The 27,638-nt window shown below is 40.6% G+C and overlaps 1 protein-coding gene across 3 annotated transcripts; it reads left to right on the forward strand.

Annotated features, from left to right (window-relative positions):
• Positions 1-237: 237 nt before the first annotated feature.
• On the forward strand, positions 238-26,792 carry LOC108678505 (SR-related and CTD-associated factor 4). 3 transcript variants are annotated; one of them, XM_018166952.2, is made up of 19 exons: positions 238-357; positions 8,742-8,870; positions 9,438-9,599; positions 9,889-10,161; positions 10,514-10,696; positions 11,259-11,436; positions 11,798-11,932; positions 12,887-13,034; positions 13,637-13,822; positions 14,321-14,525; positions 15,001-15,156; positions 15,848-16,040; positions 16,469-16,732; positions 17,160-17,441; positions 18,698-18,800; positions 19,218-19,348; positions 20,128-20,355; positions 21,456-21,665; positions 22,114-26,792. In XM_018166952.2, exons 1-19 carry the CDS (start codon positions 328-330, stop codon positions 24,153-24,155), a joined length of 5,238 nt encoding a protein of 1,745 aa, XP_018022441.1. In that variant the 5' UTR covers positions 238-327; the 3' UTR covers positions 24,156-26,792. The 3 variants fall into 3 exon arrangements, with proteins under 3 accessions (XP_018022441.1, XP_018022443.1, XP_018022442.1); XM_018166954.2 differs by having other exon boundaries at positions 22,129-26,792; XM_018166953.2 differs by having other exon boundaries at positions 18,701-18,800.
• The last annotated feature ends 846 nt before the right edge of the window (positions 26,793-27,638 follow it).

Raw genomic sequence — 27,638 nt, forward strand, 5'->3', positions numbered from 1 at the left:
CCCATATGCGCATATGGGATGGAATATCCAATAAGGCATCTGGATGGAATACGCTTAATTACCCGCTAAAAGATGATGGTAGAGTAACTCTAGCACTAAATAATCTGAAACAATTTTCAATTCATATAGAATTGCATATATGGCTGCAAATTTTGTGAGGAGTTTTAAACTGAATTCACCGACGATCGTCATTTGTTTGCTTAAATTACTTTTTGTTAGAAAAAAAAACAAATCGTCTATAGTAGCGAACATGGCGTTGTTTAGGTCGTGAATGCGTAGCTCCAAACGACAATATTTTGATTATAATCTGCATCTAGTAACTGCGACATGGATACCATAAAGTCTTTTAATATGGAGGTAAGTTTTTTCTATCTCTATAGTTGTTGCGAAAAATTCTGCGTGTTGAAATCGGCATCTTCCATTCAACTTGATGATCACAATATCAACCGATTAGGCTACATTTATTGATTTAATGACCAATACAAATTCGTCATCACGTTAAAGCCTGTTATTGGCGGTTAAGGTTAACATATAACTAAAAATAAATAACTACTGCTTTGCTGTCTACAACTTGCAAGAAATGTCTATAAAATTGAAACAATTTGCAAGGCTGATTACCTTACCTATACCTAGGCAGCTAGGCAATTTTTCTTGTTGATGAGTTAGCCTAGCTGCCTAGCTAGGGTAAACGCGGTATATTCCGTCATTGTGGGTAATTCCGTCACCTCTCTAGGTTTTCCTTTATATTAACACTTTAACCGCATCGTGACCCATATGTGGGTCCATAGTGGCAAAGCAGAGAGTTTTTTAGACTCTCCCTCAAGTTCATTTCTGAGTCCTATAAGTAGACCAGTAAAGTATCCTGGATACCAGCATTATCATACTTAAGAAATTGGTTTAAATCTTGAGTAAATGAGGAAATTAAAAATGAACTGATTCTAAAAAAGCTCTGGTTTGCCACTATGTGTGGGTCACCGTGTCACGCGTGTCTGCATGGTGCCAATCCATAGGTTATTCAAAAGCATGGTGGCAGGGAATACAGGGCTGGAAAAATCCTATTTTTGTCTGAAATATCGCGGCTCTAATATCATATAATTTCAGTAGGTATGAAATCTCGCGCCTCAAATGTCATAAATTTTTGTTTGATTGAAAAATTGCGGTTTGCACTTCGCAAACATGTCACTTCATAAAATTTTCAACTTCCGCAATCCGCATTGCTTTACCGTTCCCGCCAAAATATCCTGCAGAAAAAACATAAACATCGTAATGTAAACAAATAAACAAAACGTTTGTTGAAGATCGCGCATAGTTGCGGCATAGTGGCAAAGCAGAGAGTTTTTTAGACTCTCCTTCAAGTTCAATTTCAAGTCCTATAAGTAGGCCAGAAAAGTATCATGGATACCAGCATCATCATACATAAGATATTGGCTTTAATGGCTTAAATTTTGGGTAAATGAGAAAATTAAAAATGAACTGATTCTAAAAAATCACTGGTTTGCCACTATGAGTTGCGGTCATGTCAAAGCAGTCAGACTGCATCAACACATGCTCAACTTACAGTAAAGACAAATTTTATCTTTGCCATTTGACTGTATTAGGGTAAAATTAGAAATTTGGGGTAACATGTGCATGGACTTTGTAAATAAATTCGCGCCACGTAAATGGCTTTTCATGGCCAAGATATGGAATTCACAGCTCGGTGAAATGGAATCACAGCTCAAAGAAATGGAATCACGGCTGGCAAATCCATAAAACCACGGCTCGAAAAATTCAGTCGCGGCTCGCCAAGTAGATATATTCCATGCCTGCTGGCCATGGGGCGTGGGTGAACCTAATTTGAATTTGAATGCATGCATCGATTCAAAATCCTATAGACTGTGATAGACATAGTATACAAGTCATAGAGCTTAAATTTTTATTTTTATTTTTTTTTTTAAATCGGTTCGCAAGAAACAACATAGCCCTGACAGCAGCAATTTCTAATTTTTGATTGACGTTAATTTCTAAATTAAAATGTATTTAGCCAGTATTTCTTGCATCAGAGATACTGTCAAGTATTTCAATGCTAACAGCATCAAAATCCACACAGAAACGTAAAATTTTAATAAGTTTTACACTGTAATTTACGCTCCTATTCCAAAGAACTGACATCAATTTCAAATTAAAAACGATTAAACGACTAAATTGAATCCATCGCGCTTTCTGGCATCTTCTCTCACAGCTGTTTCCCGTTACAGTGCATTTTTTTTAGCTTAAGTTGCTAATATGTAATTAATGTAGTTTTCCTTAGTTCCGTTGGTACAAAACTTACAAAACAATGTTGAATTATTGATTGCTAATTTCTTGCATTAGGTAAATGTTTATGATTCAAATTGATCATAGAAGTTGTACCCATAGAATGTACCCGTATTCAGATGCCAGCGCTAGCAAGTAGCAGCAGCCATCAAATGAACTACTTTATTGTTATTATCTTCACTAATAATTTATTAATATCGTATTCTGCTTAGGCACAGTCTCTCAAAATGTTCCAGAAAAACTTTTATATTACCAATTATTTACATTTATTTGTTTGTGGTGCAGCGAAATATTGCTTTTTTTTGTTTCCACGTGTTCGTTTGTATGATGACGTCACCGTGGGACGACATACATCACCGTTTGTGACGTATGTAAACATATGGCTAGCGTGATAAGATGAGAGTCCATTTCGGCATTGAAATGAATGGTTATTTGTGAATAATATTTTCGATTGTGATATTATAACATATTTCTGATTGTGAAATAATCTTGATTGTGATATTGACAGATATTCAACATTTGAATATCTAAGTTCTAACATCATGAATTACGAGGTATCGGAGGTAAGAGTGTAAGGACTTAGCAAAGCTAGAATCATGGCTGAGCCTCTGAGGCAGTGAGGCTTAACCGATGTCATTGTAATTTTTTACGTCATTGATATCATTGTGGAACCAATGTAAGTAACTAAGGAATTTCCCAGTTCAAATATTTATTGATTTATTACTATCAATTTCGAAACTCCACATATTTATAAAGGGAGCTGTGATGAGACCATGGGGATGGGGCCAGGGGTCGAACTGTTGAGTTTAGACCATTACAACTTGCAAGAGGGGCCCAAGGGCATGGGGCCTTGCGAAGGGTTAAGACCGACGCACGGCGGTGGACCGATAAGTACTCACAATAATTCCCTGCCACCATGCGTGTCTGTCTCAACCTGCATCGTGGCTCACATATGGTACACATGCTTAAATTTATAATAATTCATTAAACTTCAATATTAACCTCCTCAATCACATTTTATGTGTTGTAAGTAAAGGATAATGATGACAATAATGTATACTAAGCTGTCTAAAGCATTATTTAAGCATATATTTTGCGTGTAGCGAGTAAACATTATTAATCATTCTTTGTTGAACTTGAGTCCTTAGGCGCTTTACGACAAAATGGACTAATGGAGTGCTTCAGATTGAAGCATGATACGCACAGATATGGTTTATTTTCGCAAGTGTTGCAATAAGTGTTTATCTTGCGAGTTTTTGAATGGGCTACTTTAGTTCCTTCTGCACTGGCAATTTGGCTGTAGCAAGACAGACATCTCTTCCTCTTCTTACTTTTAGGCCCATCAGCCTCAACCAATTCATGAGATTTGCGCTTTCCTGAGATGTTTGATCTACCTGGACCTGGGTTCAGATTCTCTTTAGCGATTCCGCAAATGAGTGACATTGCAAGACTCTCTTTGAATTTCAGAATTGATGTTTTTCTTCGTCGCTGCGGGAGACAAAATTGGTTATAAATAACCCAAGCATTCACAATTGAAGTTCCTAACAGCAATTCAATGGCAAGTTTTCTGTACCATTTGGTGCTTTTTCTGAGAACTGAATTATAAAAAGTCATTTGGTCAGATTTGTCAACCCCAACTTTTGCAGCATTATAATCTGTAATGCATGCAGGTTTCATCACCTCCTCACCCATTCGATTTTTTTTACCAGTTGGAACAAGTTGCACATCATGCTCTGGGCAGGTAGATAGTGTGAAGACATCTCTCTTATCTTTCCAGTGGCATATTTTTACTCCTTTTGAGTTCATCTTTCCTGTTACCTCACCTCTTTTCAGTTTTGCTGACATAACATCTTGTGGTAGTAGTTTCCTGTTCTTGCGTACAGTCCCACAGTAGTAAGTTTTTTCTTGGAGCAATTTCTCGGCTAATGGTACCGAGGAATAGTAGTTATCAGCATAGATGGTTGCTCCATTTTTCAGAAGAGGCTTCGCNAGATGTGTATAAGAGACAGGTTCCAAGCTATGTACAAAAATTAAAATTTGCTTAATTAAAAGCTTAATAGTTGTTAATTAAAAGCGTAATTAAGTAGTGTTCAATATTCATTAGTGTTCTAATTCAAAGCCGTGTTGTATTCCAATGCAGCTAACACAGCGAACGGAATTCGAACACGTGGATGACGGCATTACATATCGGTAGAATTTGAAGCGCGGACGGAATACGCCTCACCACGTGCCAAATATTGCCACACACAGTGACGGATAGGGATTTGGTAGGTTTGCATTCTAAAGGCTTTTACATAAATATGGCAACATTTTGTGACGTTTCATCGTTGCCGACGCGTACTATGGTGTTTTGAGAGTCACCTAAAGCAAACAGAACTTGAATAATGCATACGGTTATTTTTTTTATAGTTTTTCATTTCTCGGTGCGTCCTTAATGTGACGGAATATATATAGTACCGCGTTTACCCTATTAAATTTTCACATAATCACATTCACATACAACCTACATAGCAAGCTAGGATATGCCTTTTCAATTTTTCATTGGCGAAACATTTGGTTTTTCAACCGTGAAAATGAATAAGTATATAGGCTAGTCCATGGCTGACGATTGACCATGGTGTCCAAGCAGCCTCAGGTTTGCCTTGTTTCTGTTGGACTGTTATCACTAAAAATGTTTACACACCTTGTCAAATTGTCAGAATCAGTACATAGCTAGTACCTACTAGCCAATGATTATGGAATATTTGGCAGAAGTTTTTTTTTTTTAATTATTGGTCATAGTGGCATAGTGCTGTGATAGTGGCAATGCATACCTAGAATTTTTTTATACTCATCCTAAAGTTCTTTTTTGAGTGAAATTGAGTCCTGTAACCTGTAAGTAGAGTAGTAGACAAGTCATTAGTACACTTGTCACTAGTAAGTAAGTAAACAGTAATGTATCATGGATACCAGCATTAACATACAGAATATACTGGTTTAATTCTTGAGTAGATGAGAAAATTAGGCTACAATTAAAAATGAACTGATTATGAAAATCCCCTGGTTTGCCACTATGCTGAAATGTGGATAAAAATGTTAGGTTGAATGGGTTCACTGTCATAACTGCTATCATTGAGTTAGCATCCACTCCATCTAGTATAAATTTAATAATCTATCATGTCCTAATATCTATAAAAAGTTTTGCTCCCAAGAAGCTAACAAAACCAAAGCACAGGATTTAACTTAGTTGAACAATTCTGCAGTTTAGCAGTATTGAACAATTTTGATTAGGGATTGCCTGCCAACTGCTGCTAGCTTATTTGGTTGCCACAGGCTGCCTCTGCAAGGCACTCACTTTTCTTCCTGTTGAATATTAATTGCATTTTCAGATCTCCTATAATTGATTTCACCTGTACCTGTATAGATGAGCAGAGTGAGATTAACTATCTTTATGAGTTATATTGATTAATTTTTAATAGTGCAATCAATACAGTTCACAAATATTTTTTTGGAATTAAGTTCATAGGAAATCCATTGATAAACTTTTGGTTTGGACAAGCCATAGAACCTTTGGAGGGCTTGGGAGCGCCTGGTACCTTTTATAAGATCGGACAGTTTTCAGGGTATTGGATTATCATTGGATGGACTTCTTTGTGACATTGGTGCAATTAATGCTGGACATGAAGAAGCGTCTCTGTTCCTTATCAACAGGATTTTCTCCACAGCAGTGATTTACTGGAATTTGTGAGGCTAGGCATAGGGACATGTGGCTCCCTAGATTATGACAGAGCACTCCAACATCCCAAAAGCTCATCTTCTTTCAGATTTAATATGGAATGCCACCATTGTTTACAGCCATGAGCCATAGTCAAGGAAGATGGGCCAGTTAGGTGGGAATTTGTCTTCAATATCCCAATATGCAAGGTGCAAGGCACATAGGGAAATCCAGGATTTGGACAGTCGCATAGCTCCACCATGACCACCAGAGTGCTCAACGATACTCAAGGACAGGGGAGGGGCAATTCGAAGCATAACTGGGGAATGTAGAGCCAGAGACCATGGTCTGGTGCTTAGGCTCTCTCATTTGGTTGGCCAAGGCATGTGCTCCAATTCCTGATCATGTGCTCTAATTCTGACCGGGCATGCTCCAAAATTCCATAGGTAGATGGTAATTAAGAAGGCATACAGAATGGCACCATGTGCAGTTATGGTGCACTGCACTGTAGAGCATGGCACAAAATAGGTTGGAGACAAAGTGGTTATTACACATTACACACCTTCTGAAAATATAATTTGCATTGGTGGTATTTAGAAATGTCTAAGCAGCCATTTTGTTACAGTTTAATGCAGGTTAATAAATTAAGGTTTGTCCGAGTGGATAGTAGATGCACATCTGGAAAATGTTGTGGCAGTAAACATTCAGGACAAGATAGAGAATGAAGTGTTCACACCATAACAGATGGAATTAGAAGCTGGTTTGCTCATCAGAATAAGAGCCTCTCAGCCTTATTATTAATAACGAGAGCCTGTTATTAATAAGGGCTTATTAATATAATTAGCAACAATTAGCAAACTAAAATTCACATTGAGGGTCCCAAAACATAAATTTCCCAATGAAAACGAATCTGCTCGTGTTTACCTCATTCTTATTTGTTTTCATTTGACAATTTATGTTTTAATAGGTATCTTCAATGTTACAGTCTGCTAATTGTTTGGACTTGTGTTTCTGGTTTGTAAAGGTTAGTTGTTCCCTATATTCTCAGCTTATCCAGTAGCACCAGTAGTAAAATGTTTTCAATGGGCTTTGAAAATCAGAGAGCACCCTCAATTTCATCATTCTCATATCTGTGAGCTAGGCCATCAGAATCTTCAAATGAAACTGCTGTTATATTAGTCTGCATGGAGATTGCTTAACCCTGATTGCCTTGTGCTCCTGGGAAAAGGTTCTTCATACTAATAACCAACCTGCATAAAAAAAATAACTACGTACAAATCTCCAGCTCTGTCTGTCAAGATGCTCTTCAACTGAGACATATTCTTGGTGTTGGATCAATAATATCTTATCTGTTTTGACCTAGAGAAATTAGATACCATCAACTGGGGTGAGTTCAGCCACTGGGGGTGACTTCAGCCACCACTACAACAGAACAAAATGGCAGTAAAACAAAAATATTAAAACATTGACAAAAGTCATCCCAGTGGCCAAAGTCACCCCAGTCACTTTGGCCAACATTTATTATTTTGTTTTGCTGCCATTTGGTTCTGTTGTAGTGGTGGCCAAAGTCACACCTGGTGGGTGAAGTCACCCCAGTTGATGGTAGGGCATTTAGCAAACTATATACAAACTTTTACCACTGAGTGAGCTGCCCCTTGTGTTGGCATTGAAGTGTGCTCCTGTCAGCCTTACATTGATGTTCCACAAGCTATAGAGGTAGGAGGTACTTGAGGTTTCCACTGCACTCGTGCATCTCATTTTGTGTAGTTTGTAGCATAAGCAGGCAATGAACTCCCAGGCAATGAGATAGAAAAATCTATCAGAACAAAAAACTTTCAGAAGGTAACCAGTGTTGAAGATGCACATGCACCAGTGATAGAGAAGCATGCGTTCTAAAGCACATGCATATGATTTTTAATCTTCTCACCGTCGTTAACATCACCAAAATATTGGGCGCTTGGAGTTGTTATACATGAAAATGGCTCTGCTTGAGGTAAAAAATTTGGTTGCATCATTGTGATAATTTTTCAAAATGGTTTATAGTTAAGAATTGTGCTCTTGAAGACTGCATTTGATAGGAAACTTTATTAATGCCTGGTAAAATAATTGCGGTTTGTTTAAGAAGATTGAAGGCATCCAAAACATGTAAGAAGATTGAAGGCATGTAAGAAGATTGAAGGACAGAAATCATTGCCCACAAGGTTGTAGCATCACATGATAATCCAAGGCAATTAGGGTTAAAGTAATTGCTTCTTCCCTCCTGGTGGCAGCTGATGATTCAGTCAAATATCGAGGATGTTGCGTGGGTGTTTTAAGATACTAGATTGAGTTGGAAATTAATGATAAAGGCACTCGCATGTCATTACTGCAATATTGATGAGAAGGGCATAGTGTTATGCACTATGAAACACAACTCTTAAGGAGAACAAAGCTGATTAGTTGCATTACGTACATTGTACACTGGTTACAGTTTGAGTGCTGGCAATATCATTAATCTAATTTTAGCATGAATAACCAAGTTGCTCTCTTGGCAGGGCTATTTTGTTTCATAAAATCACCTAACCATAACATCTTACTAAATCATGTGACATGCTATATCAGAAAAAATTTGTGCATTTTAGTTGTAGGGATTTGTAATCCTCTTGGTTTTCAGTTCTGTGAAATGAATAGAATTTGTTTCTTTTATTGGCATAGGTAGTTTTTTTATTTTGATAGTTAGTTATGCATGTAAAATTGTTTGTTGTCTGTGCAGTTGGCTGGCATGTATGAATGCAAGCCTCCAATCTCCAAAGCAAAGATGACCGCAATTACAAAAAGAGCTATCCGGGCTATCAAATTCTACAAGCATGTGGTGCAAAGTGTAGAAAAATTTATTCAAAAGGTAAGGGATTTACACTTATTTTTAGTTATAATATTTTGACTACAAAATTGGTGTAGTCCATTCATTGGTTATATAATTGAAGATTGAATGGGTATTGTTTAGTGCTCATAATTTCAGTACAGATATTATTTGAAATGTCACAATTGGTCTATCATATGATAATGATTGTTCTTATGTGTCAAATTGAGGCATTATTTCATTCCAATGTCAAAGACAACATAACAAAGTTAGTGTAATTGCAAACCAGAGCCATGGCACTAGATTTGTTGAAATCTGTGCACAAGCTTATGATGTTCAATTAAATAAAATGTAGCATAAGTAGGTTAGACGAGGATGCTGCTCTTCTTTCCAATGTATTAGTCAAACAACTTAGCTCTTCAACATTATCTCTGTGACTAGATTGCAATGATTAGTAACAAGTTTAAAATTGGTTCCAGTGTTGAAACTACTGATGTATGACTTTTCTGAACCTTGTTGACCTAATTTGAAGGTATATACTTATTTTCTTGCTAATTAGAATCAGATGAAGTTGACTATTTAAATAATTTCTTTAAAATCTACTTTCAGTGCAAAACGGAGTACAAAATCCCTGGTCTGTACGTGATTGACAGCATAGTGCGGCAGTCCAGACACCAGTTTGGTGCAGATAAAGATGTTTTCGCTCCCCGTTTTGCCAAGAATATTTTAGTGACCTTTTATTACCTCTTTAAATGCCCTGCTGAAGGCAAGGTGAGTTTGCTCTTGTGGGTTGAAGGCAAGGTGAGTTTGCTCTTGTGGCCACGGTCACTGTAGAAAGTTCTAGTTTGCTTTTTTGAACAGCTTTATAAAAAATTATTTCTTTCTATTACCAATGAGATTATATACAAATCTAATACCTTTATGCTTGATAACTATCAAATTTACACTTCATTCCTGATTTTTTTATTATTAGCAATGAGATTATCTACAAATCAATTACTCTGTTCATACCGGTACCTTAATACTCTGCGTTTCGAATTTACACTTCATTCCTCAACAGAGCAAAGTTATCAGAGTGCTGAACTTGTGGCAAAAAAATCACATCTTCGGCGAGGATGTGATACAGCCATTGTTTGATTTGGCTGACCCCAACCATCCAATACAAGAAGAAATAACTCAAAGGATTAACCAAAAGCCCAGTCGACCAAGATCAACGCAACAGCAACAGGAGCTCGAGCAGTACAAGCAACAGGAACATGAGCGCCAACAGCAGCAACAACACACTACAGGACCTCAGTCACCTCCCAGCCAGCCTGCCCCAGCTCCTGCACCTGTATGTTCTTCATATAAAGTGACTGTACAAGTAGTTGCGATACTTCATATTTGCTTAATGAAGACGCCACTATATATTGTACAATATCTTGTAATTTGTCGAGTTCTTTTTCTGTTGAAAGTATTCATAGTTCTGCATTAGTTTGTATATGAGAGGTACCTATTAGTAGGGCTCTGTGTTATCTTTGGACTAGTAAGCTAATGTTTATTTCAGGTGTAAATAAACTTTTTACCGTACTCAAGTTATGAGATGATTCTCATCTTTTCTATGATGACAGTTCATTCTATTTGTTCATAATTATTTAAAATTAAGATATTACTGTGCTAAGCTAATGTATTAACTTATTGTGCAGAGTATTCCTGAACACACAAGCATCAACAGCAACAACTTACCAGCATCATCCGCTGCTGCTGTTGCGGCTGTGAACAGTGCAGCTGTTGCTGCCGTGACTTCGCTCGACCCGGCGCTCATTGCGCAGATCCAGCAAATACTCATGAAGCAGCAGCCCACTCAGCCACAGCAGCAACAGCAGCCGGTATACTTTAGAAATTAAATAAAAAATGAATAAATTAAGTTCATGTGAAAGCTCCATAGGAAAATTTACTTCTAAATTTTGCGATGGACGTTCGTATTTTCTGTGCGAATTGTGTTAGATTTTGTAATGCATTATGGGAAGGGGTCATTTGTGTGTACAATTGTTGACTTGTGTGTTTAGTGCACTCAGTGGGACTTAGAGAGCTCACATTTACTTTCTTTATTTGATTACACTCAACTAGTCTTAGAGTGCACACAATCAATTATTTGTTGAGTTCATTGCCCTCAAAAAGCCTGATCATTTGAATTTTTTCGGACCAATGATTGTTTATTTCGGTTGTGGTAATGATGAGATCGTGTATTTTTTTAAAAAATATTTTCAAAATTTTAGATATTCAAATTTTATGTTGTGATGAAAACCTTCCACTCAAAACTAATCACCAAAGCTGAGAATCCACTTGAATAAACATCAAAATGGCACCGTAGTGTTAAGGATTAATGAAGTTATACCTTGTCTCTGAATAATTAAATATATGATCAAAAACCGTCTATTGATTGTGCAGGAGATACCTGGTCTTGGAGGTATTTCTGAACCGCCGAGTCACACACCACAACAACAGCAGCAACAGCAGGCTTTGAAAGGCCTCCAATCCTCGGGTTCCGTCGGTGGTGGAGTGCCTCACAGCTCTGCTGCTGAGGAACACGTTTCTTCCGGTCTTGTGCCTGTTATTAACCAGACTGGTAAGTGAAAAACCCTGCTAATATGTGTTGCTAGGTGTACCCTCGTCGTCCAAACTAAAGCTTTAATTTGAAGTCTTCATGTTTGCTTATAGCTGGGTTGAGATCTAGCAAATTCGAGAAGAGAACAACCAGAAATTTTGGTCGTTTAGATGCTTGAGTATTTGAAGCTTACTCTCCACATTAAATTACTCGTCAGTTTATGGCGTGATGATTTAAGGAAGTTATTCCTTCCTGTTTCTGATCCACTCTCCAGATAAATTTTCTAGCAATCTTTAGAACTTTTTACTAACGGATGAATGTCAACAAGACTCGGATGAACCTTGTTGAGAGGCCTATGCCTATGATACGGTATGTTGTACAGGTGATTATGATGGCCGCACCCTGCCTCCTTTCCTTGGCGTGGACATCTCACAGCCGCCGCCTGGCTACATTCCTCCTTCTTCCCTGTTTGGATTGCCGCCGCCAGTGGGAGTTCCTCCTCCTCAACTTGAACCTGGTGAGTGTTGCCCTCCCAGCTCTATGGGGCCTGACATGGACTATCAATTATGAAGCTTCTCAGCTCTATGAGGCCTGACCTAGACTGTTGATTAAGGAGCTTCCCAGCTCTGTGGGGTCTGATCTAACTTAATTATGGAGCTTCCCAGCTCTATGGGGCCTGACCTAACTTAATTATGGAGCTTCCCAGCTCTATGGGGCCTGACCTGGGCTGGACTGTCGATTATGGAGCTTCTCAGCTCTGTCTGGCCTGATCCAGATTTACAAGTTATGACGAATATGACATATTTAGGCCACAGTTGTTTATATGGGTCTCTGCAAGGTAATTATTTTTTTTAACCGCGAGCCTAAATTTCTCTTCAACTTGTGATCTATTTTGCCATCATATAATGTGATTTGAACTGAAATGTTTGAACTGCTTTTTCAGCGACCAGTGTTGAGCTTGTGCTGGTATTTGCACATTATTTTCAGCTTTGAAAGTCGAATAAATTCCGTCTAACTATTTTTTAAGACATAAACAAACGAGATTTTGTCACCCTACTTTGATTTCTTATATAACAGGGATTTTTGGTAAAAAAGTTAGAAGTTTGCTCATATCCAAGTTTCCATTTTTGTAGATGTGACCAATGAACATCCAAAGTGAAGACACGAAAACTTTAATGATAAATTCTAATGCAAAGAATGCGGTATAATCTCAATCAAAATTTTGTTGTGCTTACTATGTATCCTATAATGTGTATAACCTATGCATATGTAACATGTATAATATGTATAACCTCAAGCAATCACTTGATATAATAAAGAAATGTAAAGACATGTACGAATTTACAAGGGACAATCAAGCAAAGCTCTATATTAAAATGATATAACACGAGGATGTTGGTGCACGGATTTACAAGGGACAATCACGCAAAGCTCTATATTAAAGTGATATAACACAAGGATGTTGGTGCAGGGTTCCAGGGCCCTCCAGGACCTCTACACGGCGGGGCGCCTCCTCAGCCTCATGCAGACGTGGCGCCTGTGCCTCAGTTTGGCCAGATGAGCCCCAGGGAGGAGGGAGAGCACTCGGGCGATGACAGCACTGAGGAGGTCAAAGATGGGTGCGTTGCATGCTTCTCATCACATGGTGAAAAAATGGTGTTTACAATAAACTGCTTGTATATTGTCTATTTAGTGGTTCCCAAAGTGGGCGATATCGTCCCCCTGGAGGCGGTGGAATGATCTGTTGGGGCCTCTGGAAAGATCTGTGATTAACCTTTCTCTTTCAAAATGGCAGCATACTAAATATCAAGAAAGAGGCTTTTGTTTTTATATATGCCTCAGCGGGGAGGCGCTAGAGATTCACTGGGGAGACAAGGGGGGCGCCGGCCTGAAAAAGTTTGGGAACCACTGATTTAGTGCATGCCTTCGTCACATGGTGTTGCTGCTTCTATATTGTCTATTTAGCTTCAATTTGCTTGCATTGCGATTTATCTAAGAGACTTCATCTTGATCCTCTAAGTTGGTCTTCATAGATCTTCATTGATGGCTTTTATTGTTTATTTTGTGAATTTTGTTGTGAATTTTCAAGGCAACGTATGATTAGAATATTTGTGTATAATTACTTCTGAATACATTCAGTGTCTTGAATTGAAATTTATTTCAGCTCTGGAACTTGAATAATGCTAAAGACTATCCGATATATTTTTATTTGTATCATCAGCACCGAAGAGTGGTCAACAGAGTCCCACCACCGCCACCATCACCACCACCGCTCATCCCGCTCCCCGTCATCACGTTCCAAGCACCGACGCCGTCGGTCGCGTTCTCGGTCGCGCTCGAAGCGGTCGAGGTCTGGGTCGCGGTCTCGCTCTCGCAAGTCTCCTTCTCGGTCCTCGCGGCGCAAGAGGTTGGGCAGACTTGTACTTTGGGTCAGGCAGACTTGCAAGAAGTCAGGCAGTCTTGTACATTAGGTCTGGCAGACATATACCAGGGAAACTATTCGCTTAAACCATGGCAGACAGCCTAGTTTTACGACTTTGTAATCGTACCGCGTGTAGGAACACTTGAACCTATGCAGTCTGACAAGGGTTAAACTGTTAAATGAAAATGAGATATTGTGTCGGCGAAGCTATTTTCACTTGTGGAGTGTGTACATCAGAGAAAATATATGCTTGATTAGATGGTATATGTATGTATGTGAATATTGGTTCAACTCTGTTAACTGCTTGTAACAAACTCGCTTTGGCGTGTTGGCTCTTCTAACTCGTAGCTTATGCTAATACTTATAATCTTACGAGATCACTGAAATGCCAGGCTGATTACCTACTGAGTTGAACTTAATTACTGATTGAGTTGTAGGCAGCGCAGTGTTTTTCTAATGTGATACACTTAACTTCTTCTGCAGATCTCGTTCCCGTGATCGTCGTGAGCGCGATAGAGAACGCGAGCGTTCTAGCAGTGAGCGAGAAAAGCTGGACCCAGAGAGGGAGCGCGAACGCGAGCTGGAGCGCGAGAGAGAGCGTGAGCGCAAGAAGAGAGGTCTGCCGCCCATCAAACCTAACCATCTGGCCGTGTGCTCCACCACCCTCTGGGTCGGTCATCTGTCTAAGGTGAGTGCCGCCCATCTAACCCAACCATCTGGCCGTGTGCTCCACCGCCCTCTGGGTCGGTCATTTGTCTAAGGTGAGTGCCACCCATCTAACCCAACCATCTGGCCATGTGCTCCACCGCCCTCTAAAGGCCTTATTCTAGGTGCCTCCGTGTACCAATATGAAGCACGAATATGGTTTTCATTCTTCATATTGGGCTCTTCTGATAATAAAAGCAGTTACCGGTATTTCTTTGAATCCCGTAAATCATAGCCATTTATTTCATCATTGGTCATCCGCCATGTGTGTATCGATACAGCGTCGTGTAGCTTGCCTCCTCCAGAAATATAAATTTGTTGTTGCCATTTAATATTCCGAGTCTAGCAACATACAAACTTCGTAACTTTGAGCTACAAGATTAAATCAGTTAAAATGTTTGTCAGTTGAACGAACTTTGCATGTAAAGCAGTCCAACGTGTATTGGATGATTTTGCAGCTGGTGCACCAAGAGGAACTGAGCGACATTTATGGCGAGTATGGCGACATCGTCTCTATTGATCTCATCCCACCGCGCGGCTGTGCCTTCATCTGCATGAACAGACGCCAGGACGCCTCCCGCGCCCTCACCAAACTCCGCAACCACAAGATCCATGTCAGTAACTCTTATTTTCGTCAATACACACGTCTTTAGTCATTATTATTATCATCAAAGTGCAAAGTTTTAAGTCACTGTCCACTCTTATTTTCGTTAAAGTAACACGCCTTCACAGTCATTATTTTCAACTTCTATTCGCTTCTATATGGCATAGTCACTTTTTTATCTAAGTAACAAGTCTTTACAATCATTATTTTCAACTTCTATTCGCTTCTATACGGCAGTCACTTTTATTTTATCTGAGTAACACGTCTTTGCAGTCATTCTTATTTTCAACTTCTATATGGCAGTCACTTTTTTTTAGCAAAGTTCAGTCTTTTCAGTTCTTATTTTCATCTAAGTAACACGTCTTTAGAGTCACTCTTTTTTTTAAGTTGCACGTCTTTTGATTCCCTCTTATTTCTACCAGAGTAACACGTCTTTAATCACTCTTATTTTCACCTCAGTAACACGTCTTAAGTAACTCTTATTTTCACAAGACTAACACATCTTTACAATAATTCTTATTTTCATCTGAGTAAAACATCTAGATTCATGCTGCGCACTTGTACGTCATTCATGGCACTGGTTTGCTAAATATGGTACTAATTATTCAGTGGTGTACGAATTGATATCTCGGTGCACTTTCCATGAAAGGCTTTTTTTACAATTGAAATAATGAAGTTATACTTGACGGTATCATTTTCAGAACAAGGCAATAACAATGGCTTGGGCGCCTGGAAAAGGCGTTAAGGGCAAGGAATTCAAGGATTACTGGGAGGTGGAGGCCGGCTGCTCCTATATCCCTTACAGTAAACTGACCTCTATGAGCACCTCGGACCTCGACTCGCTCGAGGAGGGAGGAGTCATTGACGAGGAAACTGTGCCAGACTGGCTTAAAGGTTAGTAACTGCTAGACTGTCTTAAAGGTCAACCCTTGTAATTGCGGTAGGTCGGTATTAGAAGGTAATAATGATGATAAGACGGTAATAGTACTAATTACCTGGTTCTGTTTGATCCTGATAACCAGATTTTTCCAGCGATGGTTGATGCCTCTTTGCTGCTAAATATTCGTTTTACGGGAGTGATTACAAATGTAGGCGCATATACTGTACATGTAATTGCCTGCCGATGACTTGAAATAACCACGATGTTTGTTTCTAAAGGCAATAAGGCTTGATGTCTGTTGATAATGATAGTGGTGATGGTTAAACTTAGAGGTTGAGATATTCCATGAAATTTGGCATTTAAAAACGCATTTTGCGATCATGTCGGAGCAAATTTAAATTGCGTTCCCGAGTCGTAAAAATAGCATTAATGTTTTTGCCAGGTCGCTACGGTGTCAGTGAAGCAGCTCCTGGAGGCGGTCCCCTGCCAGGCTTCCTGCCCATCGGTGTACCCGCTGGCGCTCCCCCATCAGGGGTGAACGCCCCCGTCATCCCCGTGTCAGGTGCTCCCCCCGTCTCGGGGATGCACGTCGTTGATGGAGGCAGGGACATGCCGGGCAGGGAGGGACCTCCCCCTTCCTTGGGGCCCACGGGACCCAGGATGCCCCATAACGTCATCCCGCCCTTCGGCCTTCCCAGCCTGCCTCGTGAGTGTGCAAGTTAAACTCCCTTTCCTAATGTGAAACTTGTATAGATCTGTCAATTAATTAGAAAATTATTCTCCGCGCAAAAGTGCAAAATTTTATCCTTTACACAACAATGCACTTCTAGGTTTTCATATTGTGTCATCGAACATTAATTTTGATTCATGTTCTTCAAGTTTTGCTGCTCCAATAATTTTTTATCGTCATGCTTGTACGGTGCTTGACTATTGTGACGTCGAATTCTTTATCGTTTACATCGGCACCTGCACGCTTCAGTAGAGATATTAATTCAACTTGGTTATTTTTTCACTAGCAATTCAGTAATTTACAAATATGTTTCACATGTCATTAAAATGGTCACGATTTGTTTAACATCCTTTAGTAGCGCCGCAAAATGTTGCTAAAACGTTTGTTCTTTTTATTGTTGCAGCGCCCGGTGTTGGGCCTCGAGGACTCCCACCCATGATGCCCCCAAACATGCCCCCCAACATGCCTCCTTCCCTTCCTCCCAACATGCCGGCTTTGCCCCATAACTTGCCCCCTAACTTGCCCCCCAACATGCCCCCTAACATGCCCCCCAGTCTCCCGAGGCTCGGAGTGCCTCACTCCATGGGTCTCGGTCCCCCGCTGGCCATGCCCCCCGTGTCCAGCATGATCGGTCAGCCCATCATGGGCGCCCTGCCTCCGCCTGTCTCCATGGCATCGTTGAGTCGTAAGTTCAACGCTCACGTTGTTGTTCTTGTGGGACTATACTTTCAAAAAAGTTAAGTGATCGTAAGTTCGTCAGCCAATCATAGACGGCCTTTCAAGCCTAATCCACCTATCATGGACAAGAAAATAGAGCGTAAGTACTTACGTTCACTTAGCGAGTTTTGAAAGTATGGCCCCTCAACATTCTGGTAGTCTTTCTTTTCTTTGTCATCTTTTATGGTTATGGTAGTCTTTAGTGCACTCCGAGTGACTGTGATTCTTTTCTTAAAATTAATTTTCCCCATCGGTATTCCATTCGGCAAAAGGACGTTCCCATTGATCGTATTTCCAGTTACAGCATAACGTTTACGAGGGCGTAGCTCGTTATATATCCCGGCCTTGTCCGTGCTTACAACGTCGAGTCACTTTGCAACGTTCCATAATTTGTGGTTTCTTGGATGATTTTATTCAAACATTTCGTGACATTTTGCGCATGACTCAGGGTGCCTCAGCAATAGCCTAGGCCACTGATGAATAATAATTTTCTCGTAACTACATAAAGCATTAAACTGATAACTGCCCCTAGGGGCTCTTCAATGACGCGCCGAGTAGAACCTCTGAAATTAAAGGGTAATTATATATTTATTTTGTAAGTTTTGTATCCGCTAAAATAGTAAATCATTACATTTAACCAATGCATCCCGGTAAAAATTGTTACAACCAACTGCGGAAAAATTCTCACATGGTTGAGAATGAGAAATCATATCGTCAATTCTGTGCTTGACAAAAATCCTTTATAATACCTTCCGTCTTTGTCCCCCAGTTAAAAAAATTGAAACAAAACTTAGATGCTGTTGTCCTTAGACTTGAAGAAATGTCTTCCATAGGCAGAACGCAGTAGAGTGAATGTGAACCGTCTGAAATGTTCCGCTGCTCACTTTTAACAATGTGAATTAATATCCTAAATTTGTATCATTCTTAATTGCCGACAAAAGTCAGACAGAAACTCTTCGATTTATCATTCATAAGAAATCCCATTACCTCATGAGCTCTCTATCACTGAGTAGCAAAAGCAACCGATACCCTGCATCTATTACCCATCGTATGCAGCGGCATTTGACCGATAGTTTAGTAAGTGAAACAATCATTCCTGATTGCAATAATCACTTGGAGCATCAATTATTAGGTCTAACTTATTCTAGATGTAGTCGGAATCTTATTTCTGAATCTTGTTATTGTCTATATTTGTGATAATCAGATTTATTATTTTTCGTGTTGTGGGCCGCCCCATGCACGCACCTCCATCGCCCGACCGCGCCAGCAACTCCCGTGACAGCGACAGTATGGACGTCGAGATGGAAGATGTTGCTAAGGACATCGGGTGAGACAAAAGACAAAATTAATATTGTATAAATTTCAGCTTCGTTCAAACTCAAAAACGTTAATCGGACACGAATTGGCTTGTTCATATTTACTTCATAAGTATATTAATACACGCTTTATTTTAAGAGCCCTTTTAAATACACACTTTATTTTAAGAGTCCTTTTAAATACACGCTTTATTTTAAGAGCCCTTATAAATACACGCTTTATTTTAAGAGTCCTTTTAAATACACGCTTTATTTTAAGGGCCCTTTTAAATACACGCTTTATTTTAAAAGTCATTACTGCAGTTTGGGTGAGACCGAATTAAAATTGTTAAAATTCCAGCTTTGTTCAAACTCTGAAACGTTGATCGGACATGAATAGGCATGTTCATAAGTATACAGCAGTTTTTTTATTGAGTTTCACCTTGCAGGAAAGAAAAGGAGTTGGACGAGAACGGATTAAACGATGATCGTGATGGAGATTCTGGCGATGGCAAGATGAGCATCACTCAAATGTACAATAAATATATCGCCGAGGAGGAAAACAAAATGAATGGTGCAGGTAAGTTTGGTGAATAGTTATCGCTGAGACTTTAGGCGGTGAAGGCGATTTAGCTTGTCTCGTGCTTGTCATCTCGCACCGTAGCAAGGTGCAGGGGAGCTGTAGTTGTCGAGCACATGTGCGTGGTAACAATGTTAACAATGGGCGGAATAAAAGCATGTCCTGCAATGTGATGAGGCTCACGCATCCGTGTTAAGAATAATATGTCTTTGCCTTGAACGTCCATGATGCTTCTCAGACTTCAAATAGACTGCTACTCAGACTCGAAATTTCAATAGGAAAAGTGCTGAATTCTTCTAAAGGCCCGTTTACACTAGAGGCAACGACATGCGCTTTGAGTCGTTTGCTGCAGTGCCTCACCGCGCACAAGCGTTCACACTACTTTTGTACTCGGTAGTTTGAGACCGCGCGCTTTGAACACTAGTTGCCACCTAGATGTCAATGAGGATGGATGTCACCGAATTTGAGCTGTGGGCCAATGTTCTCGGGTGTGTTGCGGTCCGTCATTCTGCGCACTATGCCATTTGTAAACGAGAACTCAGCATAGGCATCATAATTAGAGAAGTAGCACATTCAAAAACATACAGTGTTGCATGAGGCATGACCCCTGTCAATCGCTAGCTCGTCAATCGGTCAAGAAGCGCATGCAGAGGCTGCAAAGCGCCTCTGCATGCGCTTTGAGGCACTTGACTCTCGTGTGTTGCCCCTAGTGTAAACGGGCCTTTACACTTCAACTTCTTCAGCAACCTCGAAGTCATATACGCGTGTTCTTCACACAGAACACTTCCCCGGCTTCCCCCGAGGACATCCATACCCGGGCTCTCGTCCGCCCCACTTCTACGACCGCAATGGCGCTGAATTTGGCGGGCCTCGAGGCTTGAACAACGGTCCTTCTTTGGGGCTTAGTAATGGCCCTCCTGGGCCACGTCTTCATGGAGCAATGGCCCCTGGCCTTAGGCCTGAAAACTTCGTGGGTGTTAATGTCATGGCCGCCGCTAGTGGGCCAGGTGAGAGTAATAGAAGTATTTAAGCTCTAACAGTACAAATTCTGCCAAAACCAAAACTTACGATTTCGAATACTTTAAAACCAGTGAGTCTTGACCTGAGACGCCTGCTGTGATGCTTGAGGTGTCTCATGCTTTTCCCTGTATTTTTATTAATATTCAGCCCCACTGCCTGACTCAAAAGGTTTCCCTGTCCCACTGAGAGTCGCGATTTCTTGTCGTAAATGTAATTTCTCAAAGCAAAACCGTTTCTGGGTATATACATTACCATCTGTCACGATATTTTTACTAGTATATGTGTCAACCTCCACTTTGCGTTATCCAAAATGCAGCTTTGGGCCGTATGTTAGGCAAGATCAAAAGGACGTTAAAAAAGCTTTTCGGAAAGCCAATATGTACGAAACCCCTTGATACAGTAGACTGGAATTGAATTATTTGGACGGTTGCGAATAACTACGACATACGACAAAAGCTTAACCCATGAGCAATGGCGGATTAACTAGATGCTAGCTACACGAGTGTGGACGAATTATAGTAAGCATGGAAGTTACACACGTACGATGCTGAGTTATTTTAGAAAAGGATATTATTGAATTTTTACGATGAAACGAACAATTATTGTAGGTACAATAACGGTATATCAGAAATTAATACTACAAAATAAACAATATCAGAATATGAGCTACGTCTCAACTCAAAGATAGGTTAATGATGAAGTTAAATTCAAATGAAAGTGAACTGATTATGAAAAAAAAATTTAGATGTTATGTAGAGCCAGCTGAATTATCTAAATTAATATACAAATATATTGATTGAAATTACTGTCCTTTCTTAAGTAATGCTAGGGATGAACAATTGAGCTCCTGAAAAACATTACGCCGCTGCCGCTACAACTTCTACTGCACTTGTAATGTGTCAAAAAAACTTAGTCCTTTTCTGAAAATATGCATTACTTTTCACTTTGATGCGTAATTTTTTGCGGTTTTTATAATTTTAAATGAATACGGCAATATTGTTATTTATCAATTTGAAGTGATGGTCACTGGAAAGCTGTAATAAATACCAGTCTATGAGAGGATTACCGATGCTGTTGCTTGTTTCAGGTTTTGGTCCACGGGCAATGTTCGGAGCTCCGCGCCCAATGCTAGCACCGCCTCCAATGGGCGTCGGAGTTATGGGCCCTCGTCCCACGCTGCTACACGACCTTGGGCCACACAGGCCCCTGGGCCCTGCTCTTCCCCCAATGCAGAGGCTGCCTGAAGGCCTCACGCCCCAGATGATGCCAGGCATCCGCCTCATGGGTGCTCAGTCGGGTGAGTGGGGGACGCTACTCTAGAACAATGGGATGGATTTTTGTATCTTATTTTCAACTTGTGAATGTTAAATATGATCTTTGTTTGGAGCCCCACTGCTCACGTTTGCATCAAAAATATTCTTGCCTGAATATTTTCCAACCAACGCTATTTGCGTACCTTGTGCATGTAGCTTTGGTCGACTATCAATGTGGGTCGCTGGGTGAATTCTTGATCGCCGATTTTGCCGTGATGTTATTTACGGTCTTAAGGAGTATTGAATTTTTCTGATGTCTTATAAATAAAAACATGTTTAATACTAATTGTGATTCATGATCAACGTTTTTCTGTTGACTATAATGAATGAGCTAGGCAAAAAGCTGTGCAGTAATCCTGCCAGTAACATGGTCATGTTTGTCGATCTAAGAACTGTTTTTGACATGCGTTGTTTGGTGCGTGGCTTCTGCAGCACTTCTCTTTGCAGGTCTGAGTGGGTGGCGCGAAGGACCGCCTCCAATGTTCGCTCCCAGCCAGGACCGAGCTCCTCCATCGGCTCCACTTGAGAATGATCGGCCGTGGGAGGGCGGGCATCCTACTGATGAACCTGAGCGTCAGGAAATGCACAATGAAGCGCCTACAGAAACGCGCGCTGATGCTTTCGACCAGCGAAAGTTGCCAGAGGACGCCGCTCGAGCTGACTTGTTGTCGGACAGCAATGTGACTGAGATCGAAAGCGGGCAATCTCGAGATCATGATAGGGACCGACGTTCAAATCGAGATTCTGATAGAGATCGAAGAGATAGAAGGGACTATGATCGAGACCGTAGAGATCGAGATAGATCATCAAGAGAACGTTTCTCTCGAGACAGAGATGGGGTATCCCGAGACAGAGACCGCGATAGAGAAAGAGATAGGTATGAAAGAAGGGACAGGAACAGAGATCGATCGTCTAGAGATCGAGATCGTTCGAGTCGTGACCGCTCAAGCCGAGACAAAGAAAGAACGTCTCGCGACAGAGGACGATCGTCCAAAGACAGAGATCGATCGTCGAGAGAACGAGGCCGATCTCGTGACAAAGATAGAGTGCGTGAACGATCATCACGGGATCGTGACAACGATCGACACCGCAATCGCTATGGAGACGGCGAGCGAGATCGGTTTGGTCGTAATGAACGGGGTTTTGATCGTTACGACCGTGAGAGGGACCGCTCGCGTACGGACCGAGAGGGCAATAACAAGGATTCTAAAGATGGCACAGAAAATACAAACTCCACGAAAAAAAGTAATCCTTGGACCATGAGCCGTTGGGGCGCTGCTGAAGAACCGCCGCCGTCTTCTAACTCTCACAAGATTCACAATATTCCAGAGGAGGTAGAAATTGACGACGACGATGATGACGTCATTATGACTGAGGAGCCTGGTAGCTGGGATGCATGGGCCCAGATGGCTGGCCAGCCGTCGTCTGGGCCTAATGGCGCTACAAGTCCTGGGCCCGTGGACCAACAAAATAATAGAGCGGTCTCTGGTGATGCGCCTATCGTGGATGCGGTCATCACGTTGAGTGGCGACGAGGAGAAGGAAGCTGAAACGTCCAGTGATCAAGCTCCTGTCCAGAGCTTGGATGCTGGAAAGTCCAATAACCCTGAAGAAAAAAGTCGTGAAATACACAACGAAGATTTTTGTGAACCTAGTTCTGATGATGGAAGGATAATTAACGATGATTCCATTGACGTAGTTTCTCCGTCATGTGACACTAAAGTTGATAGAAGTGCAGTCGAAGCTCATAATGAGTTTCTTGAGAATAGGCTCGAAGAACCATGTGATAATATTGGTCAGAACCCTCAAGCAATTGAGCGACATATGGACGAATTTTCCATCAATGGAGTGAACCCTGACCCTCCAAGTGAAGCAAATCTTGCGGGATCTAATTTAGAGGCGTCAACTTCTGGTGAAATCGAACCACCATCCCAAGCTCTTGAGCGAGAGTCTCACGATGCCGCACCTTCTGTTAACTGCAGCTACCAAGACAAAGTTGCTGAGGAACTTCTTATAGCTCGTAATCCATCCCCCGAGCCCCTAGATGAAAGTTCGCATAACGCCGACCGAACTACGGAAAATTCCATTTTAGATCCTTATTCTGTGTTAGCTGACAAATCGTCCGGCCTCGTGACCGATGTTTCGTTGGACTACGAATATTCCATGACTCAAGACACTTCGATGGCTGGGGACTCCATTTGTAGTCGACTAGATGAGCCTACCGAATCTTCGACCAATGCTGGTCAGAATAACGAACGTGTGAATGGACTGAATTCTGAGTCTGAGCATCCGTTTGTGGCAGAGGAAAGTAAGGGCCATAAAAGTGAAGGACATGCCGAGTTGAAGGCTTTCGACGGCACTCCGAACAATGTCATAGATGACCAGATCTCAGGAAATGATGATGATGATGACGACGAGGGTGGTGCTGCTGGAGAGGTGCTGAACGTACGCCGAAGTGCCAGAACTCGTAGATAGTGTGTGCCTGATACGCGACTCAGTGCATTACTTACCGATGATTTCTCATTTAGAGCCATGTGGAGTGTTCTTTTAGTTTCAATTTCGCTGCTATAATCTTTTATATTAATTCGTCATGTCTTTCAATGATTCACTCCAACGCGTTTGTCCCCGGACATTTTCAATTGAAATGCCTTGTTTACTTAATTCTCCTCTAGAACTTGAACAGCTCATCCGCCGCCTGAAACAACTTTTTAAAAAACTTTTTTTTTTTTCATTAATCCAGTAAATGGAATCCCAACTCTCTGGTGATCAGAGTCTGAAACCTGCATCTTGATTTTTTTTATCTTTTATCGAGGTCGAGTTATTTTTCTTTGTATATTCGAGGGCATTTGCTGGCTATCACTGGTAAGTTTCGTGGTTGTTCTGTTGGACGGCCAGTCAGCGGTACTACACAACGACTCAGAGACTCTAATGATTTTGTGCCTTCTAGAGCTGTTCAAAACTTTGTCTCTTGGCATGGGATTCGAGGTTTTCTCTGCAGATGAGCAAAACATGGTATAAGTAATTTGTGTATCAGCTCACTGAACGACAACGCGCTATTGACTTGCATCATTTGGAGTTGCATGTGCTACTTGAGAATTATTAAATCCATACATACACGACGTTCTTGTTCGAACCTTCAAATTTTGCGATGACACTTGGAAAATGTATAAAAAAAATTCTGCTAGATATTCTTTCTCGTACAAATTGTTATCAATATTGTGGAATGTAATGAGGGCTAATTTGACTCTTTGTCATGCTAGACATATTTTTGTTCGTTTGATATTATAGATAGATGGTATCATCTACTACGATGTCTCTCAGTCGGTCATCTGAAATGTGATGAACTGCAATGGTATCTATCGATTTTTTCTCAGTCCTGTCTCTGCAAACATCGAATTGAGGTTCACGTAACTCGTAGTGTTCAGAGATCGGTCCCTGCCTCGCCTCTTGCCTCCTCCCTGTCACTCTGTCATTAAACGTTCATTTTTTGCTCACCCATAACGTATCGCTAAGCTCTGTGCAAGTCACCGTTCATCATTGTTGATAATTTTATTGTACAAAGTCGTTTTTTATGATCAAAGTCTAATGAAATAATTTTCAAAATCCTTTCTCATTTTCCCGTTCTGCGCTAGAATACTTTTTGAAACTGATTGATAGGTAACTGGAATTTTGTAGTGACCATGATTGTGACCAGATTTCATGCTGAAATGAGCCGTGTGAATCCTGGCAGATGTTCTCTAATGCAATATGTTGATATCATCATATTTGCAATGATGGTTTGCTATAAACTTGAAATATTGCATTCTTAGACCTGAGTTCAGTCTTAACTTCACATCCATGCGATGAATGCTTAAGAATTGACCAGACAGTGCCTATTTAATAATGAATTTCCTTTTGTGAGCCAGATTTTCATTAGTGTTCTATTTTACGTGTTGTTTTTACTGTTTGGTAAAGAGGAGGAAGAGGTAAGGATGCATTTTACGTCTGTCACTTCAGCACGGCAGGACGGTGCTGCTGCGTGGGAAGCCCGCGCCCCTGCTCTAATGTGGCAGAGGGTGCAAGGTAGGCGCTAGCGCTTTGTTCATGTCTCGTGTAAAGTCACTTGTGTGGACTGCTATAGGCCTAAGCACCATTTCCTCGACGGTTTACTGGTTGAAGGGTTATACTTTCACACGATTTGTTTTCGTATATTCTTTAGTCCTTGGTAGAAATTGGGTATAATTCCTGCTTGACGTGTTTAAAAGGTCCTAACTAGGTTGCGTTGGAACGTTGTTTCTCCTTCGCTGCTATCGTCCTTATGACACATGTGACATGTGTTCTGTAACTGAGAGTAATTTGTTCTTTGGCGATGAAGAATCGAAGCTGTGTGACAGAACCAGCTCTGCAGCTGCACGAAATTGGACTTGCTTGTTGAAATGGAGACCTCAACAGATGAGCCGTCTAAAAACGACAGCCGATGCCTCATCCTCGATTTCTTCGACAGCACTTCAGTTTGCTAAGGTTATTCGTCAGCTTCAGCCATTTGGTAACGTGAAATGCATTTTTATTTAGGAACCCATGTTTGGCTCCTATGTGTCTTAATTTCTTGCGTCAAATCTTGTTGATTTTGACGGCCTTTCTAATATTCTAGAATGTTGTGTATATCATTGGAAAAGTGTTGACTTCAGACATACGACATAATCATTCTTTCTACAAAATATATAATTTTTGGGATATTGCCAACGTTCTTCAGAAATATAAAATTGTAGTCTACTATGCTATTCTCCCAGAAGAGCGACACGAGTTCCTTTTCATGTGGCGTTGAATAAATCGGAAATTTTCTTCATTCTCGTTTGTCTGAAGTCGATATAGCATATTAATGATAAGTCTTTTCTATTAAGGGTTATACTTTCACAAGAGTTGTTTTCGTATATTCTTTAGTCCTTGCTAAAAATTGAGGGTAATTCCTGCTTGACGTTTTTAAAAGGTCCTACCTAGGTTGCGTTTGCAACAGCATTATTGCCGATTGAATTCTCGTGTATGGAAGCGTACTGAGAATTAGCGCGCATGATTTAGTCGTGCATTAGTTTAATTTGTAATGTATGCATAGAATAAAATGTTGTCTTCATCGTCTTCAATTACGTACTTATCCAGCCTCTTCTGTCTTATCAATTAATTGAGCCACTATGGGCCATGTGAGGTCTACGTGAAATCCTACATAATTGCAAGTTGTGTTTTGAACGCTATTTTTAATTGTGTTTGATCCTTCACGTCTGCCCACTTGATGATGAATAACTCGAAGAAACGAGCAACTTCACTGACAAGCATCGCCTTGGACAGCGCGCTCTTTTTGAACTTGCAGATTACCTTCAGCCGAAGAGCTGCTTGATGATAGAATGATAAGCAGTCATAGCTTTCTGGCCTGTAACATAAGTGGCATAACAATTTTTGTGTTTGCAAAGTATTCGCCTTTTTGCCAAAGTTTCTAAATCATAACATTGAGGCCAGTGCTTAAATTTAGTGTCTATAAAAGTGATGGCTCGCTGGCATAGGATTGATCTGGACCACTCATGTTAATATGCAGCTATTAGTTCTCTTAGCTAGTTATCACGCTGGCTTCTTAACTGTCCTAATTAATCTTCATGTTAGATAAGGTCTTCCGAATCCTATTGAAGTAATTTCGACGAGGTACCAGCACAAATCTTATTGTTCGATTTCTCGATTATCCATTTCTGACGACGTCCTGACAAGACCAAAAGCAATCAACACCGAATTTCCCAATTCCTTAAATAACCTAGTTCTCCAACTATATTGATCTATCCAATCGACCGCAGTCCTTCATAACTAAGCCAATCCATAACTAGGATTCCAAAAACCAGCCAAGTACCATAAGGCGCACATCGTCGCCAACATATGAACAAAATAAATACCAATCAGACAGCCTGCGCTGGAACGTTCCAGGATGTATTCTCGTATAGA

Source organism: Hyalella azteca, unplaced genomic scaffold, assembly GCF_000764305.2.
Source record: "Hyalella azteca isolate HAZT.00-mixed unplaced genomic scaffold, Hazt_2.0.2 contig1881, whole genome shotgun sequence".
Taxonomy (NCBI): Eukaryota; Metazoa; Arthropoda; class Malacostraca; order Amphipoda; family Hyalellidae; genus Hyalella; species Hyalella azteca.

Bases quoted from the DNA above. Each gene is read 5' to 3' on its own strand.
- LOC108678505 (XM_018166952.2), top strand. From the start codon at position 328: ATGGATACCATAAAGTCTTTTAATATGGAG. The intron at 13,823-14,320 runs GTTGGGCAGACT...CTTCTTCTGCAG, and splicing joins CGGTCCTCGCGGCGCAAGAG to ATCTCGTTCCCGTGATCGTC. The intron at 14,526-15,000 runs GTGAGTGCCGCC...ATGATTTTGCAG, and splicing joins GGGTCGGTCATCTGTCTAAG to CTGGTGCACCAAGAGGAACT.